This window comes from Brachypodium distachyon, chromosome 1 (assembly GCF_000005505.3).
Source record: "Brachypodium distachyon strain Bd21 chromosome 1, Brachypodium_distachyon_v3.0, whole genome shotgun sequence".
NCBI lineage: Eukaryota > Viridiplantae > Streptophyta > Magnoliopsida > Poales > Poaceae > Brachypodium > Brachypodium distachyon.
Genome location: NC_016131.3, coordinates 11,008,922 through 11,027,398, shown reverse-complemented (window position 1 = coordinate 11,027,398; position 18,477 = coordinate 11,008,922). Strand labels below are relative to the sequence as shown.

At 46.9% G+C, this 18,477-nt stretch overlaps 1 protein-coding gene across 2 annotated transcripts; it reads right to left on the bottom strand.

The window, feature by feature from the left end:
* Positions 1-1,943: 1,943 nt before the first annotated feature.
* Positions 1,944-8,231, bottom strand: LOC100828163 (VAN3-binding protein). Of its 2 annotated transcripts, XM_014896671.2 has the most exons (8): positions 7,739-8,231; positions 6,768-6,878; positions 3,633-3,784; positions 3,391-3,599; positions 3,053-3,313; positions 2,919-2,968; positions 2,780-2,837; positions 1,944-2,700 (listed from the first exon to the last, which is right to left on the bottom strand). In XM_014896671.2, exons 1-8 carry the CDS (start codon positions 8,027-8,029, stop codon positions 2,492-2,494), a joined length of 1,341 nt encoding a protein of 446 aa, XP_014752157.1. In that variant the 5' UTR covers positions 8,030-8,231; the 3' UTR covers positions 1,944-2,491. The 2 variants fall into 2 exon arrangements, with proteins under 2 accessions (XP_014752157.1, XP_003562131.1); XM_003562083.4 differs by having other exon boundaries at positions 3,391-3,784.
* Between the last annotated feature and the right edge of the window lie 10,246 nt (positions 8,232-18,477).

Sequence of the window (18,477 nt, the reverse complement as noted above, 5' to 3'; positions counted from 1 at the left end):
ATCGTCCAGGAAGTAAGGACAGTGCGAAGCTGTAGAACCCTAGAACGAGAGACCTCGGACGTAAACAAGAAGGAAAGACTGAGTACAATACTAAAAGAAGTCAAGAACACAACAAGAATGTACAAAAGAATTCAAATGGTCTCCTCACAAAAGAAAATGGTCCTGCGAAAAAAGGTCGGACGAAGCACAAGAATGGCAGAAACGAGATGAATGGAGGAAGAAAGAGTCGGAGATGGAGATGCGAGTTAGAGATGGATCTGCTGGAAGAAGAACAAACCGAGTGAGAGAGAGAAAGCTTGGAACGAAATGAAGCAAGGAGAAAGAAATATCTCCTCCCACTACCGAGTAGGAAGTAAGGACGCCTGACACCACGGTGGGCCACACGACATGATCAGACTAGGAACCGTGCAGGAGCAGTGCAGGCCGCAGGGCTAGGAAAATTGTCCCATCAGCGAGCCATCCTTCCGAAACCGAACGATTTTTGGCTACCGTTCGATCTTGATCCGTCGGTAACTATCGTGGGGGCAGATAGTTGGGGTGGCACCGTATGGTTTGGCAATGAGGAACATAATTTATCCTTGATCACTGACCGCGTCATGTCACGTCAGATGTTACACAAAGGCTTTGCTTTGCGGGTTCGATCTCTCGTGTCCAATTAGGTTCAGTTTTGCCAAAAGAGCACCGTCTCACTGGGGCATCTAAGCGATGACCTGAATCGACACCCCCCCTCTCCCTCGTCTGAATTTCGAAAAAGAAATTACCACTCCAAACATCACCTTTCACTGCAATCCTATCCATCTTTCCACTGTCTCCTGGATCACAAGAAGCCCAGCAAAGGCTCTTCTTTACATACGAGTTTTACTTCTTTACTTCTCCTCACAGCAAAAGCAGCAAGATTCTCGTCGCGGCAACCAAGGTCTTCGAGGTGTTGGTGATCATTGTTGAGCTCTTCTTTTCCTCTTCCTGTCAAAGAGACGAGAGATGCTTCTCCTTTTACATCCGATCGATCGATCCGATCAGGTCGAGGTTGCTGATATATGCTGAGCGTGGCATTGGATACGGCAATCCCCCTTGCGTTTCGCAAAGCTGCCGAGAAATTTTTAAAGTTCTTTAGCTCACCAACTTCAAGAATGTGTCCCTCCCTGGTAATTAAGCTCACGTGCTGCTCTAATTGAGCAGCTTCACGACGTCAGGAGCGTAAACTCTGAAGTTAAGATGAAGCTTGAGATGATTACACGTGAAAGCCGCTGGAGTGCAGAGACTGTTTCAGAATATGCAGGAGTTGTAGTCCACAGGGAATAAGATCATCTCAAACACGGGACAAAAAAGCATTGAACGTCCTGCAAATTAGTACTTTTTGTGGCTCAAATCATGTGGCCTTCTGAACCAAAAATGAAAATGATCTGCATTTCTTAAAGGTTTAGGTGGTCCTGAATGAATCACCTCCGTTGCATGTTGCATCTTCCTGCAGTTGGAACTTGAAGAAAATGTGATCGGAACTCAGGGAGACAAAAGAATGAGTGCAGTCTTCACCAAGAAAGCATCTTGCATCTAGATTAGAGAGGGCCCCATGGAATTCATGAGGCAACAGCTTTACTGGGCCCTAACCTCAGAGCTAGGCAAGAGGGGAAGATGATGTTTGAAGGCTTTTGCTCCAGTCAAAGATTCTAAACTGAAGCTTCACCGCTGTGAATTCTTTTGCAGAACTAACAGTGGCTTAAGGGCCAATCAAGAGATACCAACTAAGATTAACATATATCAATCCTTCCCTCCTGTGGAAGTAGTAGAGAGTAGTTAAGGTTCAATCAAGAGGTACCGACCACAACTAACATATATCAAATCTTCCCGCCTGTGCAAGCAGCTAATTACATCAAACTATGTAACTCGTAGTCTCATCTGACTCAACCACAAGTGTTTTCAAGAAAATGAAATAAGAATAGTAATCAAACAAGCTCACGGAATCCCCATTAAAAACAAGGAAAACTGAGATGTTCTACCAAGCACATGCAACCGGAAATGGCATAAACAGATGCTTTATACTAAATAATAACAGAACAACGCATTTATCCTTTTCCAGCTAGCCACAGCTCCAGATAGATATGACTGTATAGGCCACACCCCGGATGAGAAAGAAAAAAAGAAACAAAACTTACAGGAGACAGAACAGAACAGAAATAAAACGAAGGAAATAGAGCAAAGAAAGAACCTCACTCTCCTCCCCTTCTTTTCTTGCTATGAGGCTATGAGCTGCTATGAGGGATGGAAACCCATGCGTTGCATTCCCCAGAAGCACATAAACACGTCCCCTTTAATTGAATTCCTGCCCTAACAACAACAGGAGCACTAGCTACATACTTCTTCTGGGACAAAAGGCACACCTCATCACCCACGCTGTTTTGTTGCCCTCACTTCACATCTACAGCCTAGCAAACAGATGGCTAGGGCCAACCCAGCGCAGCCCTGAGCCGGCTGGTTGCCGCAGGAGGGCTACTCACAGGAGGCGCTTCCGCTCACCGGCAATGCTGAGGAGGCGCGCTACGCCCTTGGTCCACAACTCGTAGTCCCTCTGGCTGGTGCACTCGAACTCGATTACTCGGTGATCAGCCGTCTTAAGGCCAAAGTAACGGCGGTGCTCACCATCCTCCAGCAGGTGTCGGCCTGGCCATGCTGCAACGTCCTTGCACACATCTATCACCACATCTGCAGTGACAAGGATCAGACCTAGGTGCCATGGAAGGATAATGGGATGTTTCCAGTGCCATGATTGTTTGCTACTTACTTTTCTTCTTCTTGGTGATTGTCCCAGCAACATGCCGGCTCTTCATTTTGAGAGCAACCTGCAAACATGCCATGATAACTAAGCAAAAAGTCTAGATTACCACAAAAGTTCAATAGAATTCAAGAACGCAAGCTTTTACCAGGCCCAACCGGTTGATGTAGACTGATACAACCTTCCAGTGCAGTGCACCTGCAAATGAAATGATTATGAAACAGCAACATCAGTACCTGTGCCTTTAACATATCATGAATCAAAAATATCACCAAACAGCACCTTTCCGTGTGCGCTTGAGAAGCTCAGTGCCGCGAACAAGAAATTCCTGACTGCAAATGCCCAGGAAATTGTTTTCCTCATCGAGCGAAAGGTCGCTAACGCTACTATCGTTGCTCTCCAACTTGTGATGCTGTTTGTGCACACTCTGCTTGTGATGGTGGCCACCTCCTCCCATCGTCCCCTTCTCTACTGGGATCACTGCCGCTATGTTCCACACTTCCTTCAAAGCCCTTGCCCTCAATGTGGCTGCACCTCTCAATGCTGCAACAACAAACACTTACATGATTATTTAGTTCACAATTAATAAATAGTTATCACATCTGGTGGAAATGACAAACCAGTAGCGGCAGCAGCTGTGACCGTGACAATGTCTCCAGGAGTCCTGACATTCACTGCTGAGCTAACAACTGCCTCCAAATGCTCACGCTCAGCTCCCATGGACTCAGCGGCCTCAACACATTGTGCAGCAACAAGTGTTGCTGCGGAAGCCATAGCCATGTCGGTGCGAGCTGCACGATCATCCTTGCCAGATCCTGAGGCTGCAGCCGTGGCAGCTGCCACGGCTGCAACCGCTGCAGCCACCGCTGCAACTGAAACAGCAGCATGGACCTGTGCATTGTGTGCTCGTGTCTCCTCTTTCTTCTTCTCCTTCCTGTCCTTGAGCCACCGGCCAACTGTCTTGCTGCCGCCTCGGTATGCCTGTGGCTTCGGTGTGCCCGCTGCTCTACAGTACTGCATAGTTTTCAGATGGTCCGATTAGTAAAGAACACAGAAGGGTGTTTCTAATTATTCTAATTAATATTTTCAATAATCAATTTCTAGTTCTCTGGCCAATATTATAGATCAAACAAACTTATCGGTCAGGTGATAAATCCATTTCCATAAATGGCATAAATAATTGCAACAGGGACAAGTCCTTTAACTTGAAGTGATAGGACGAGGAAAATACTAATTTCTCTGTGGGTCCTTAACTCATAGTACTGATAATTATTCAAGACTCGATGACAGTACAACCACTGTGTTTGCACAATGTTTATTTGTAGCACGGAATATAAGTCGAAGTGTTGAGCTAAAGCGTCCATATGCTGCTGCATACACCAGTAAATAATGTATAATGACAGAAGATAATCGACACAATCATGAAGCAGCGAGGGCAACATTGGTCCTAGATCAGATAAAAGAATGTATGATTACATTAGATTAGAAAGCTGGAGGAATAACACTTGATTAGGGACCAAAAAGTCACAGCTAGCCTCATGATGCAGAAAAGCGAGCAAACCAAGCTAAAGGCAAGGACTGCATGCCTGCAAGCCTGCTGGTACTTTTTACCCAGAGAGAGAAACGGGTGCATGGAGGGTGACATGGGCAGACTGGACATGTACAGTGTTTTGCTTGCACAAGCAGCAGACCAGACTCCAGACTGCGCACTGAGAAACGGTACCCGGAATCGAGCTTCATTAACACACACCAAGCGAACAGCAAAATCCATTCTAGGAAAGAAAAAAAAAAGCAGTGCAAGGGAGGAGTTAGGGCAACTGTGATTAGCCACGCTGGAATGGCCAAAGTGCCCCTTTGTACGGCTTGCCTATCCTAATCAGATCTTTGACCTTGACCTCTCATAAGACTTGTCTCTCTTGGGGTTGGGGGCATGTGGTACAGCAGCAGTGTGGGGCATTCTTGGACTTCTTTTCCCTTGAACCAAAAACTCAGAGAACCATCAGCCATGGAACAGTTGAATCTTTGGGGTATTTCAGATTGCTTTATAAGGAGCTAAATAAATGGCTCGAGGAATATTTTAAGAAAGATTCTTTCCAGATTACAATTAATAATTTGTCAGGTGAGACCAACCAATTTATAGGCTGGTCTGTCTGTATGAATGATCTCTCTGTCTCTAGATATCCAAGCACATTATTGTAGCGCCATACCGTGTTGGCAAAATAAAAAAACATTGCAAAGGTGGAATACTGAAAGAACAGAAGGGGAAATGCAAGCAAAGGAACTACTGTTGCGAGGTGTGAGCACGCTACTGAAGTGACACTTAACCACTACTACCGTGAAAAAAGAGAACAAGGTAGTACAAGAAATGTGAAAACAAGGTGAAGAACAAGAGCAAAAGAATTTAAAACTTTTTTTACAGATGGACAACAGGATCCTACATTTTGGAAGAGGATGCTTTCCACAACCAAGAAGAGCCCAAGCAATTTCTCACGCATGCGTACAAATTTATAGTCATATACCATCACACTATTTCATTATATGCACATGCACGTGAACAACACAAAGCATATTACATCTTGTCTAGATTTGCAAAATGTGGTGCTCAAATGGCCGAAGATATCATTGTGCAGCTCCATCCAAGATGAAGATGTATTTCTTTTTTTTTGTTTAAAGGAGGATGGAGATGTATAGGATCCTACATGTGAACGGCTACAGGCATCAAACTGGAATACAGGGGGTGTCGGCGGGGTGGAAATGGAAAAAAGTCATGGCTATGGGAGAACATTGCACAATGGACGCCGAGATCGCAAACTCTTAAGAGAGAGAAAGCGAAAGAGACTGGGCAAAACAAAAGATGTGGGGAAAAAGAGAAGGGTTAGAAGCCAGGTGTTTTATTGGAATGAGAGAAAGGGGTTCTCTCTGTTCCTTTGTTTTTTTGTTCTCTCTCTCTAAAGAAAATTTTGAGCACAGGGAAGGCTGCAAGGCTGGTCTCTTTGTCCCAGGCACTCTCAGTGTCCCACAGGCCACACCTTCTTGCAGTTTTTGCCTTGGGCAAATGACACTTCTAACCTCGACCGTCCTCTTGAAATTTGTTGAGAGTCGTTTACTATGTAGGAGTATCTATTTCTTGATAGACTTAGATTAGTTATTTCAATCTTAGCCATCCGACTAAAATTTTCTCATCCCTTAAATATTTTCTCATCCCTTAAATCTTACACGGATCTCAGTAATTGGTCAAACAATTGTTAACATTGACTTCAAAATAATTATTTCTCAGTCGCTGAGAAGCAAAACGACGTATTATATATTTAACTTGGAAAAATTTAACACCTGAATCTAGGCATAAGTATTTACTTGGGCGCACGGAGGAATATTAATGTATGCACCTTCTGTCACTTAAACGAGCAGCTGAACAAAAACACTCATGGCTTGTATAAATACAAATCAAAAGCATAGCATAGCCAAACAAAACTAGGCAAAAAGAAGAAATTTGCCTTAGAGAAACGTAGTATAATAGTATCGTAGCAAGGACAACTGAACTAGCAAACAAAAAAAAGTTACACAAAAGCTTTGTCGTTTTATTATTTATTTAGTTTGAATTTAGAAGTTGTGGAGCACAGAAAGGACGATTTTCCACAAAACAAGCACACGACCATTAGTCATGCACACGACTACAATTTCTTTTGGGGGCTTTTGAAGGTCTAAAGAATCTCACACATCAAACAGTGTGTCCCACTAGTCAGGAAGTGAAAGCATGGCCTTGGTTCTTGTATCTTCCATGATTATTAAAGCAATTAAGAACATCTAATAGCAGTACTCGAAATTAGCACAATTAGTGAACCACAAACCTGCAGGCTAGTTCTTGTCTAGAATTAAAAATTGCAGGCAAGTACTGCAACGACCAGTACCAACACTAGTAGTATTACAGTACTACTCCACAGGCGAAAGAACAGGGTCTAGAAACTAGTACCAGTGCAAAAGGTGACAAGAAATGAACCTGCGAGTCATCAATCTCCGGCGAGACCGGCGGGCTGTCGGTGAGGGAACCGCCGCCGGTCAGAGGGCCGCTGCTATGCGAGAGCCGGCCGGATGTGAGGGGCGCCACTTCCTGCAGCCAAAATTGCAACACAGGATCGATTTACTTTAACTTGTGATAACTGAGAAAAGGGTAAAACAAAAACATCCAGCTTTGGTTTCCTTTCCATGATAAACCCAAAAAATTGAATAATTTCAAGAAGAGAGAAATTGGTGTTTGGTGATAAATGTTTGCCCTGGACATTAAGCGAGTAGAAAAAAAGCTACTAGGACCGAAGTGGGTGGTTAGATAGAAAAAGATGAGGATTACATTTTTCCTCTTCTAATTGCCCCTGAGAGAAAAATCTCGCCTTTGGCCGTTTCTCCTTGTCGAAACATGGGGTCAAAGGGGAAACGAAGAAAATGAGTTTGAGCACGATCAGAGAAGGAAACCGACTCGTGAGGGTAATAAGATCAATTAAGGACAATTAATTACTTCTAATCAAAGAGGCTGGATTTTGTACTGGAACGTACGCCAAGAAGCCTCTGACGGGGTTCACAGGAGACTGGGAGAGAAAGAAACCACGAACTCACAACAGAGAAACGCACATAACAGAGTAACCAGCCCCCTGCAGAAAGGTCTCTGAAAAATTACGAAACGATTCTCCGTAGAATGCAGATGGGAAAATGAAATTGGGGAATCGAAATCCCCAATAAAAAACGACCAAACCACATGCCTTTTTGTTAATCGTTGAAGAAAAAACAAAAAGAGCGAGGCCAAGATGCCCCCAGGCCACACAGAACTCTCCGGTTACCAACTGAACTGGAGTGTCTAACAAAACAATTTTGTAAGCGGATCGTGAGTTTTTAACAGAAGGTTTGGATTTTCGAGAGAGGAAGGAGGGAAACAGAGGAGGAGGAACCGAAACGGAACGGAAGGAAGGCAGGGCTCACCGACTGCGCCAGGATCCGCTCCATGATGAACTGCGAGGTGGCTGCGGATGCGAAGGAGAAGGAGCTCCCCGCGGTGGCGGCGCCCCCGTCGTCGAGCTCGCAGGCGGCGTCCTCGGCGATGGGCCCGGCGAGGGCCGGCAGCGGCGGCGGGGCCCCAGGACGCGCGCGCGGGACGTCGACGGAGGAGGCGCTCCAGGATCGGGAGAGGAACTCGAGCGGGTCGAGCGGCGGCTCCGGCGGGCGGAGATCGCCGCCGGCGCCGGCGAGGCGGGCCCTGGGGTGGCCGTCCATGCAGGCGGCGCTGCGGCGGTGGGCCAGGGGCACGGCTGGGCGGTAAGAGAGTGTTGTGAGTGCGCGAGGGGAGTGTGTGTGTGTGTGTGAGTCGGGTGCGTGACTACTGGCTTCGGGGGCGTTCGTTCGTTTGCGTTTTGCGAATGCTGCTGGGGACGGACGGGGAGAGAGCGGGCGCACGGAGGAAGTGGAGGTGGTGGTGGTTCTGGGATGGTTGGTTTTATAGAGAAGACGCCCAACCGCGCCTCTCGCTCGCCACCTCTCGCTTTCGGTGCCCGGGACCAGACCGAGCTCAGTGAACCAAGGTGTAGTCAACAAACGACGGAGGTGCAAAGCAAATCTGCGTGGTTGATTTTGTTGCATTGGTGCTGCCGAAATACAAGGATGGGGTTTGATCATGATTTGCACGTAATGCTAATATCCATTTACTTACTTATCCATGTACTTACTTGGTTGGGAGGGATTCCCTTGCTTTGGGTCACTGACGTGTGAGGTCCACATGTCAGTGAGCATAAGTTGCAAGGCCAAAGTCAGAGAATTTGCGTGCTCGGCCGCTATAATGTACAGTTCCATATTATGTACTGCACAATTGTATGTATGACTTTGTTCGATCATTTCTATTATTTGGTGGTTGTCTCTTTTCCGCCTGTATTTCACACCTCGCTCCTTCTTTCTTTGCCGGTCAACGTGGGGAGAGAGAACGACAAGAGAGAGGACGAGAGGAAGAGGTAAGGGAGTGGGAGAGAGGGGGGCGAAGAGCGGGTATGGCCCACACATGATGCTCGTCGGATAGACCGGGCGTGTGGTCCGTGACCAGAAAATGATTTCAGCTAATGCATTTATGCTAAAATACACTAGGCTCTTGGAAATATGTTGCACGTTACCCACGAAAAAAATGGACTCTTGAAAATATGTTGCACATTACCGCCAAGAAAAATAGACTCTTGGATTTTAATTACATTTCCCTCTAAATTGTGTCTTGTGCCTCCTCCAGAAATAGCCATGTTGATTTGCTGGAGGCCGTTTCATTTTTAGCTCACGCTGATCTGCAAGTGCACGTCGTCCACGGACCACACCACACGACCCACACGTAGGAGCTGCACGCTCTCGTCCGCTCCTTGTGGAACCACGTGTCTGTCGATCGGGAACAAAAATGGTTTGCAACGTTTTCCTTTTTTCTATTCCTAGCCGATCGAGCCTTACCATGTCACCACTCCCTGTCTTTTTGCGTGTCTTGCCATGCCACTGATCACTGCCAGTGGTGCATCCTCTTATTATTGCCATTACCAGCGCGAAACTCTGGTCGTCTCCAGCTAACAAAGAAGCGCATGCGTGCGTTACTGTTGCGAGTACCGCGCTGATGGCAGCGTGTTGTATAAATGCTAGCTTGTCGCTGTACACGGCCACGGCGTGACAACACTAGTACTGGATGGGCATCCATGTGGCCCCCACCTTACTAGAGTTATACTCGAGTGGAAGTGGAGGAGCGGAGTGAACCTGTAGCGACGTAACGAGAACTGCAGAATGATGCAGGGTCCTCGAGTCGTTGACGCCTTCGGTATACAGCGATTTGGCCAAACACCCAAAGGGTACGTACTACTGCGCGTATACAGGAGTTTCCAAGGAACCCGGTCGTTCAATTCGTGACCCTGCTGGCTGAATTTCTGGCCTAACCTGACACGCTAAAGGAGAACGGAATCAACTCGACTAGTAGTAATTCGCTAGCTAGCCGTAAGATTAATTTTTCACATATTGTACTGAAATCGAACGGTACGTTCCATGCGCGTTTTTCCTTTTTTGTCGCGAAAATAATGTTGATTTCCTGCATGCGAACTGCTGATTAATTAGATCCACACAAAAAAGATCTGGATCGATCATGCCTTCATTATTAGCCCCCGTGTGCTTAACTAGACGTACACGCCACACACGTACAGGTTGTACAGTACGTCGATCTAGTCCACCTTGGGTACGTACGGAGAGGATGCGACCTGGCTGTACGTGCAAACGTACGTATAGAGAGATATATGCCTCGTGACCCTGTCTCCGATGGTCGATATCCGTCGCCCTGCGCCCATGCCACGTTGCCCAATGCCATGCTCCGGATGTCGATCCATCGGCCGGCTCTCACTGTACGTAACGCCATGGACCCGACACCACGCGCCGCATGCAGCACACCAAGTTGGCGCGCCAGGCGAGATCGATCCATCCAATCATTCTCGATCTGCTCTTGTTGTTGCAGCGGTAACAAGTCGCGACTCGTGAGCCCCCGCAAGAGGCGGCCGTTGCTTCCTCGACGCTCCGGTGCCCCTGCCCGCACCTAGCTGCCTGCTAGCCATGCACTGTGCTTGGGGCCCCGCCGGAGGCCGGCAGCGGATGCCCGAAGTCCCAAAGTAAAAGCAGCCTATGGGCGTGGCGTGCAGTCCGCCCGGTCGATCTGTACTACTGCAGAGCATGCATGAGCTCACGAGATCCGCGTAACAGTGCCGCGGAGCAGGCAATGGCGGCACACGGAAGAAGCCCCCCCATCCCGATCGGTATCGCGCTGGTCGCGAGGGCGAGCCAGCGGTCTCGGGGCCGGGCCGGAAAAGACAAAGGGTCGCTGTTGCGTTCTGGGGGAGCTAGCTAGCTAGCTGGGCGCTGGCAGAGTAGAGTGCGGTCTCTATCGATCGGTCTAGCTCGGAGACAAGCATGGCGAAGCCTGCTGTGCATGGTCGTTCCCTCCACGTACGGCCCGCTAGAGCTTGCGGTTGCACGGACGCCCCTTGATTGCTCTCGGCTGATATATCCAACGGTTGCCAATTATAATTATTTTACGGCGAGGCGGTTTGTCTAGCTAGCTATCCAGGTAAAACTATCTCTGAAATCGCACTCCTGCAACCTTTTCGACTTAAATACTTGACGATGATTGGGACAACTCGGAAATTCTCTAGTCGAATGAGAATCATATCAATATGGAAAAAGAAAAGAGACTGACATGTATATGTATATGTATATGTATATGTATATGTATATGTATATGTATATGTATATGTATATGTATGCTGCCTTGGTAGATACGAGGAAATTTCTCTGCCATTATTAGAGCTTGTACGTCCCAGAAGGCTTCATGTTATGTGTTCTGCCAACTTGCTCTGCCTAATAACAAGCACAAGCTACCTACTGCATGATTAATACGCGGAAGAAAATAGCAGAATCCACATGAGAGACGACTGACAAGGCCAAACCAACCATCGATATATATCATCGATCCGATATACTCCAGTACAGAAAGAGGGAAGGGCTAGCTGGCACACGTGGATCCGATATACTAGTCCAGTACAGAAACCGACGAGATACACGCAGTGCTCCGGGAATTAAACAGTGACGTTGGTGATCCGGCCTGGCCTGGCCTGGCCCTTTGGGAGCATAATATGGTTATACGTACGCGCGACAGGTATATCTACCTGAGGAGCGACGTACGTACACGTACAGGGCTAATACTTCTACACGGCAAAATTGAATGCGGTTCATCCTGTGGGTCGACGGCGTACGCATACAACGATACAGGTACTATACCCAGATAAGACGGTGCCCCAAATTTTCTCTCCCTTTCTTTACTCGCCAAACCCAGTGCATGCACTCGAGGTGGCCAGACCCCCCTGGTGTACGTCCCGCAGCAGTTCCACAGTACAAATCCACAGCTACCGAACCCCAGCGTAGGCGCGGACAGATAGGCTGTGGTGCGGCAACTCTAGCTAGAGCCTAGGCTAGAAGGAAGGGCGTTTTTATTGCTACGTCCAGAAGCCTGAAGCCACGGTCACCGCCAAGAGAGGAGGAGCTGCATGAGCCAATCAATCGTGTCATACTGCCACTGGGCCTGTCCCCGGGCTCCTCTCGATCAACGTGGTCAACCAGCCCCAAGCTTTGGTTTCCGCTGGTTCCTCTGGGGCTGTGGCTGCCGTGCGTGAGTGGACATGGTCGCCTTTGCTGGGAGACGCTAGCTAGGTAGCCAAGCCAGCCTGCTTGGCCTGCAGCTTGCCAATGCCCGGCGTGTCGTGTGCAGGGCTTCCCGCTGCGGGGGTACTGGCATGGCTCCTTCAATTCACGACTCCAGATGATATAGTACGTACTCCAGTACGTATGAGTTATGGCCGTTCGTTGATGGCCATTGGTATCGCACGTCAACGTCTCCTGCACCCACGGCCCCACACTCCCAGTAAGCCACAGTAGCTACACTGCCTCACTGCTCCTCGCATGGATTGGCAATGTGCGTACTACTACGGCTCCAGGGTAACATGGAACTGTCGTTGCAGGAGCTAGCTAGCGCACCACCTTTCAGTGGTATCTTTTTTACTTGACATGTCTCGTTAACTACATGCATACGCAGATCATACTACAGTAGTTTGTTGCACAGTATGATGATCAAGTAAGTACCACGAAGGTACGAACGCGGATAGATTACGCAGTTGTCTAGTAGCTACATAAACCTACCTTTGCAAGCATGCATGTATGATGTATGTATGCGTGCAAGTTTTGACTCCCTTCCCCTTACATCAATGGTATACCTAGGCGATATCGTACATTACGTTTCTAGATCATCTATTGTATCCAGCCCAAAGATAGGCAGATGCACACGTTACTATTTCTAGATCATTCTAGTCACCAGATGAAAACAGCTGGTTGATCGACCGGTCGGCGCACATGCCAATGTTCACAACTACCTGCCTGGCTAGTACTTCTCATTCGTGCAGATACAGATATGCATGAATTTCAACCGAATTCTGGCGCTATAATCGCTTCGCCGTACGTACGTCCATCGATCGCGCATCAAGCATAACGATTCCCAATAATTTTTGTGTTAGATTTTCCAGAGAGAGAGTACCGGTTGCCACTTGCCAATATGCATGCATGGCCACAAACACGTACGTACGCAGCTAGATGGTTCATTAATGCTTTGCGTACGTAGAGACATTGACGTCCTTCATGCCTGTATTAAAAGGGTTGGAGTAACTCTGTGTTTGCATGGTCATGGTGATGGTGTGATCCCCAAATGTGTTGGACCATGCGTGTGTAGGGATGACAGTCTGCAGTTTACGCAGTCTGCTGCCCAGGAGAGGGCCAGGGACCGGAGACCGGAGCAGGTCCAAGAAGAAAGATGTATATTCATGCATGCTTGTTCAGTAGTAGTAAAATATTAACCGCTACCCGGCCGATAGATCGATTGCTAGCCATGCACATGCATGAATACTTAAAACTGCATGTTTTCTTCACCACGCAAAAATGTCAAATTAATATACCATGTACTCCACGCACGTAAGCTTTAAATGGCGCTTGTCGGCCCTGTAACACTATACTGTGTGGGTGAGATATAGGACACATGAATCTGCCGTGCAGGTCCATTGATGGGTTTAATCCATTACGTACCTACCACCGTACACTCCTACTTATAGTAAATACGTATAAATTAGCGTGTAAGTACTCCACACTATCGATCGGCTAGGCAGCTAGCATGCACGGGTCCTCATGAAATTTTCCATTATAAATGGATCGAGCTTAGCTGCCATTAATAGCACGATCGGGAGAATGTTTCGATCGGGGGCACAGATGCACGACCTCACTGGTAGTATGTAGCATCTGCATAAATCACCCCGAGCTTAATTCTGCTTTTTCCTCATGGTACCGCCGCTACCAATGTTGCGATTAGTTCTTGTACTGTGCAATGCTAGGTACTCCTTCCATTCCCGGTTAATTGGCGCCAGCCATTATGAAAAAAAATCTTATTGATTTACGAAATAAACATGCAATACACATCTTTAATTGAACGTGGACTGCGTGTTGATTTCGAAAAACTACAAGGTTTTTTTTTCCAAAAGTGCTGGTAGAACGTGGACTGCAGGTTGATTTCGGGAAATAGCAAGGGATTTCGCAAAATGTCCGGCACCAATTAATTAGGAACAGAGGGAGTACTATTTTCTTCATTCTTTCCTAAATATAAGATGTTTAAATTTTGGTATAAGTCAGGTTTAACCCAAATTTGAAGAAAATATATCAAACATCTACAACTTTAAATTGGTTTTATAATATATGTTCGGTTATTATATTGGGAGTGATTGATTGGCGGACATCCGCCCAGAACCAAAGTGGCGGACGAATTCTGACAGCCCAAAAAAGGGCTGGCAGAATTAAATTGTTTTTCCATTTTTGGAAACTTTTCATTTTTTGTTTACCGACTTTTAATTCTATGAACTTTTTTATCTTTTGAACTTTTACTTTTTATTCGAAAGTATTAAGGTTTTTATTTTCCAACTTTTCATTTTTAATCTTTTTATTTTCAACTTTTCATTTTTGAAAAAAAGAAAAGAAAACTTACTCGGCGAGGAGCCTTCGGCTCAGGCGGCGGCGAGGCTCGAGCGGCCAGATCCGGCCGGGGAAAGGAGCCGGCGGCACCAAAGTCGGCGGCGCGGTGCGAGGTTGTGGCGGCTCGATGGGAAGCTGGCCGCGGGGGCGCGAGGAGGAATAGGTGGCGCAGGAGAGACGAGAGGAGGAAGAAAGAGTTCCTCTTAGGAGGTGGGTTCGTCTGTCAGATCCGTTTCTGGCGAAGCCTCACCTGAGAGGTTTTTCCTATTATATTAGTCATGATAGAACTTAATCAAACTTTAAGAAATTTGAGTCGTGACAATAACGGAGTGTACTGTTTAGGTTCATTAGCTAACTGTGATCGATCGATCGGGTCGTCGAGTCGGGGGCTTCGTGCGATGATGGATGATGGCCAACCTAGCTCCGTAGTCTGGGCAAGAGAAGCAGACACCACCGGATGCCCGCCGCGCCGACATATCAACCTTGCGTGTTGAATAGGCAAGAGCGAACTATAGCTGTTGTGGCATGTGAGCGCATTCAATTCGCCTTCCTTGTCAATCTCCCTCAATCCAAAGAAAAATACTCCTAGCTAATCCATGCACGCACGCATGTGCACTTAATTAGGACTAGTGTTCTCGGGTCTCCCTCACCATCATCACTAATCCCGTGTACCTGCGCTTCTGTTTGGTGTGATGGAGCTCTGTTTGATCGGTAATAGGTTTGACTAAACCGCATCACAGAGAACAGAGAAAACCACACATGGCATGTAGCAAGTCTAAATTTGTTGACTTTGGAAAATAAAGAAGGAAATAAAGAAAGAGAGATCTCCTTGACACATGCCATGAATCAGAAGCAGCCATGGCAAAAGCAAACAGAGTAAAGAAAAACTTATTGTTATGGATCACAAAGCCACCTAAAGGGGATAAATTTGTAATTTATATATTAACAGAGATTACACGAGTTATTAACAATGTTTAATTAAGAAATTATTATGTTTTACGTCCTCTAACTTATATAGAAGAATATACTATTTGGTCCCATGTTTTTTTTCTCGTATAGATATTTCGCTCCTCAGTTATCAAACTCAGACACATCCTTCTCTCACTCAGCCGTTTTTCCATGCGATTAACCAACCAAGTGTTTAGTTTCACTTCCTTCTCTCGCTCATTGCCTACTCCTTCCTTCTCCGGGGTCTCCAAAGCCCTCTTATCCTCCTTGGGGTCACCAATGCCCAAAATCTACAGCTTGAACCCACGTTTCTTCTAACGAACTGGGAGGCGAGTACCGCGAGAACATATGGGATACAACATCATTGCGTGTTCCCGTTGGATGCCCACGTGGCGAGTGACGTGCAAAACCGCTCTAAGCTGACCACTTTGAGGTCGATGGAGCAACCAAAAGTGTTTGAACTTCCTTTAAAAAAATTAAGTCTGATATTATCAGTCGAGGAAACAAATACTCCCTCTGATACTGAATTCTTGTCGTTGCTCTCAAATGTATACTTCTTTAGTTTTGTGGTTGTTGCTGGACAAAAATATCCTTATTTCCTGCTTAAAGAGAGGATGTACCGAAATTAATTAACAGTGAGTTTAGAAGAAGAGCCACACACACACAGAGCACAGCAAGAAGCAGACGTTACACTGTGCTCTTCTTTTTCTCTACTGTGCTGCGCCGTGGACAGCTCTCGATTCGGGAGACGGGACGTCCAGCAGTCCAGAGCAAAGCTGCAGAATGACAGCATCACGTCGCCGTCCACCGGGAGGGCAGGCACAATGATTCGCTCTAATTCCGTCTCTTGACATTCGAATCCCTTGGCCATCATAGCCACCAAGGGCCCTTCTTTTCAGCTTAAGCTTCTTTATAAGCCGGTTTGAGCTGAATTTCTAAGCAAAGCTGCTGTCCATGGAAGCTCTCAGAAAACAACGTTGCCTTCTTTTCAGCTTCTGTAACTTCAACTTGTTATCTTATTAGCGCATGAAGAGTCCACAACGCCCTTTGACTCCGTTTAACAGCAAAGCATTGTTCCATCAAACCAAAAGCCCAGTTACCAATTCTCCGAACAAAAATCAATCGATGAAAAATGTTCGATCCAACCGAAATTTCAGTTCATAATTCTCTGAAAAAATAAACAATCAAGAATGTTTGATCCAACCAAAAATAATCAATCAAAATTCTCTGAGATTCTTGGGAGAGGCGATGACGCCGGAGATCGGGATGGCAACTGACGACCACGAAGATCTGAGAGCAGAAAGGGATGGGCTGGGCGTCATCGGCGGTGCAAGGCTCCAGAACTCGGCGGCGGATCTGGCAAGATTGGGGAGGGCGGCGCGTCCGGGGAGATCGATGTGTCGGGGGGCGCTAGAGCTCGAGTGGAGAGGCGATGAAATGCTGCGGTGGCGGCGGCCACTGCGCAGCGACATGGTCATGGAGCTCAATGGCAGGGCGACGTGGTCTTGGAGAAGTTGGAGCTCGAGTGGGTAGGCGTAGACGGATCCGGCAAGATCGGGGAGGCAGCGGCGGATCCTCGAGTGGGGGTGGCGGCGGCAGATCCGGCAGGTTATGGGGGCGGGCGGTCCGGGGGAGATGAGGAGGGCGTCGGTTCCGGAGGAGACAGGGAGGGCGGCGGCTGACCAAGAGAGGGGGAGAGGGGGCGGCGCGCTGTAGATGGGAGAGACGAGCGAAGGGGACGGGGTGAGGGCCTTCGTGGGCTCGGGGTTGGGTCTGGGGGGCATTTTTCCGGGGCGGTGGCATTTTGTCCGTTATTACGGTGTGCCATTGGGGCAATCCTATAAAAACGCGGGGGAGAAGCTCAGGAAGCTGCTCCAGACCAGTTTCTTCCCACAGCTGAGTTTGCACTACAATTTAGAGCGGCTGCCAGGAAGAGCGGAAGAGAAGTTTTCCCTTCTTTTGGGTTTGAGCTGTCTGGGACCTAAAAACTGGTTTAGAAGCCCAAAAGAAGGGGGCCAAGGTCATGGCATGGCCAGAGGCCCAGAGCACTGCACCCCAAGGCCTGGAGAGAAAGAGAGTGAGATAGCTCTCCGGTCGCGGTCACTCCAGATAGGCAGATCGGCAAGTAGGAGTACATGTTTGTTTGTGAGTGTACGTAGTTATATGTTGGTTTGGTAGTTCCGACGAACAGGAAGATCTATCATCTATGGGGCTATGGCAGCGGCAAAGCGAGGCAACCGGGCAAGGGAGGGAGGGAGTCGTCAACAGCTGCTGCGCCTGTGCCCATGCGTGTCCGTTTCCTTTTTCGGATTTCCTAGGTCTCAGTCGCCTGAGAATTTGTATTTCTCAGTCGACGACATGGACCATTAGATCAGGAGTTAAGATTTGTGCCGAAATTTGTGCGGAAGTAGCTTTGAATAAATAAGGGAATAGCTCAGCATAGACACAATTGGTTGGTTAGCTTTTTGGTCAGTGCCATTCGCTGGTTGCATAGGTCGCAGGTTCAAGTCCTCAGCAGCCCATATTCTGATTTTTTCTTCTTCTTTTTGTTTCGTGTTTTTTTTGTTTCCGTTGACTTTCCTTTGTTTTTCATTATGCATTCTTTTTTTTGTATGCTAATTTAATATTGCACACAATATGTGTTTTCTTTATAAATCATGTAGGTCTATTTTTTTATGCATACTCTCAATTTCACATTTGCACAAATTATATATGGTGATTGCAACTGTTGTTTTTGAAAATGACACCCGTAATGTTTCCCATTGCATGGAGGTTGCTACTGTAGTTTTTTTTTTTTGAAGGGAACTGTAATTTTTTCCGTTGCATGGAGATTGCAACTGTAATTTTTGAAATCACTCCCCTAAATTTTCCCGTTGCATGGACATTGCAACTGTAATTTGAGGTCACACCCGTATTTTTTTTCCCGTTGCATGGGTTTGCAAATGTAATTTTGTCTTGCACCCGATTTTTTCTTCTTCTTTTTGTTTCGTGTTTTTTTTGTTTCCGTTGACTTTCCTTTGTTTTTCATTATGCATGCTTTTTTTTTGTATGCTAATTTAATATTGCACACAATATGTGTTTTCTTTATAAATCATGTAGGTCTATTTTTTTTATGCACACTCTCAATTTCACATTTGCACAAATTATATATGGTGATTGCAACT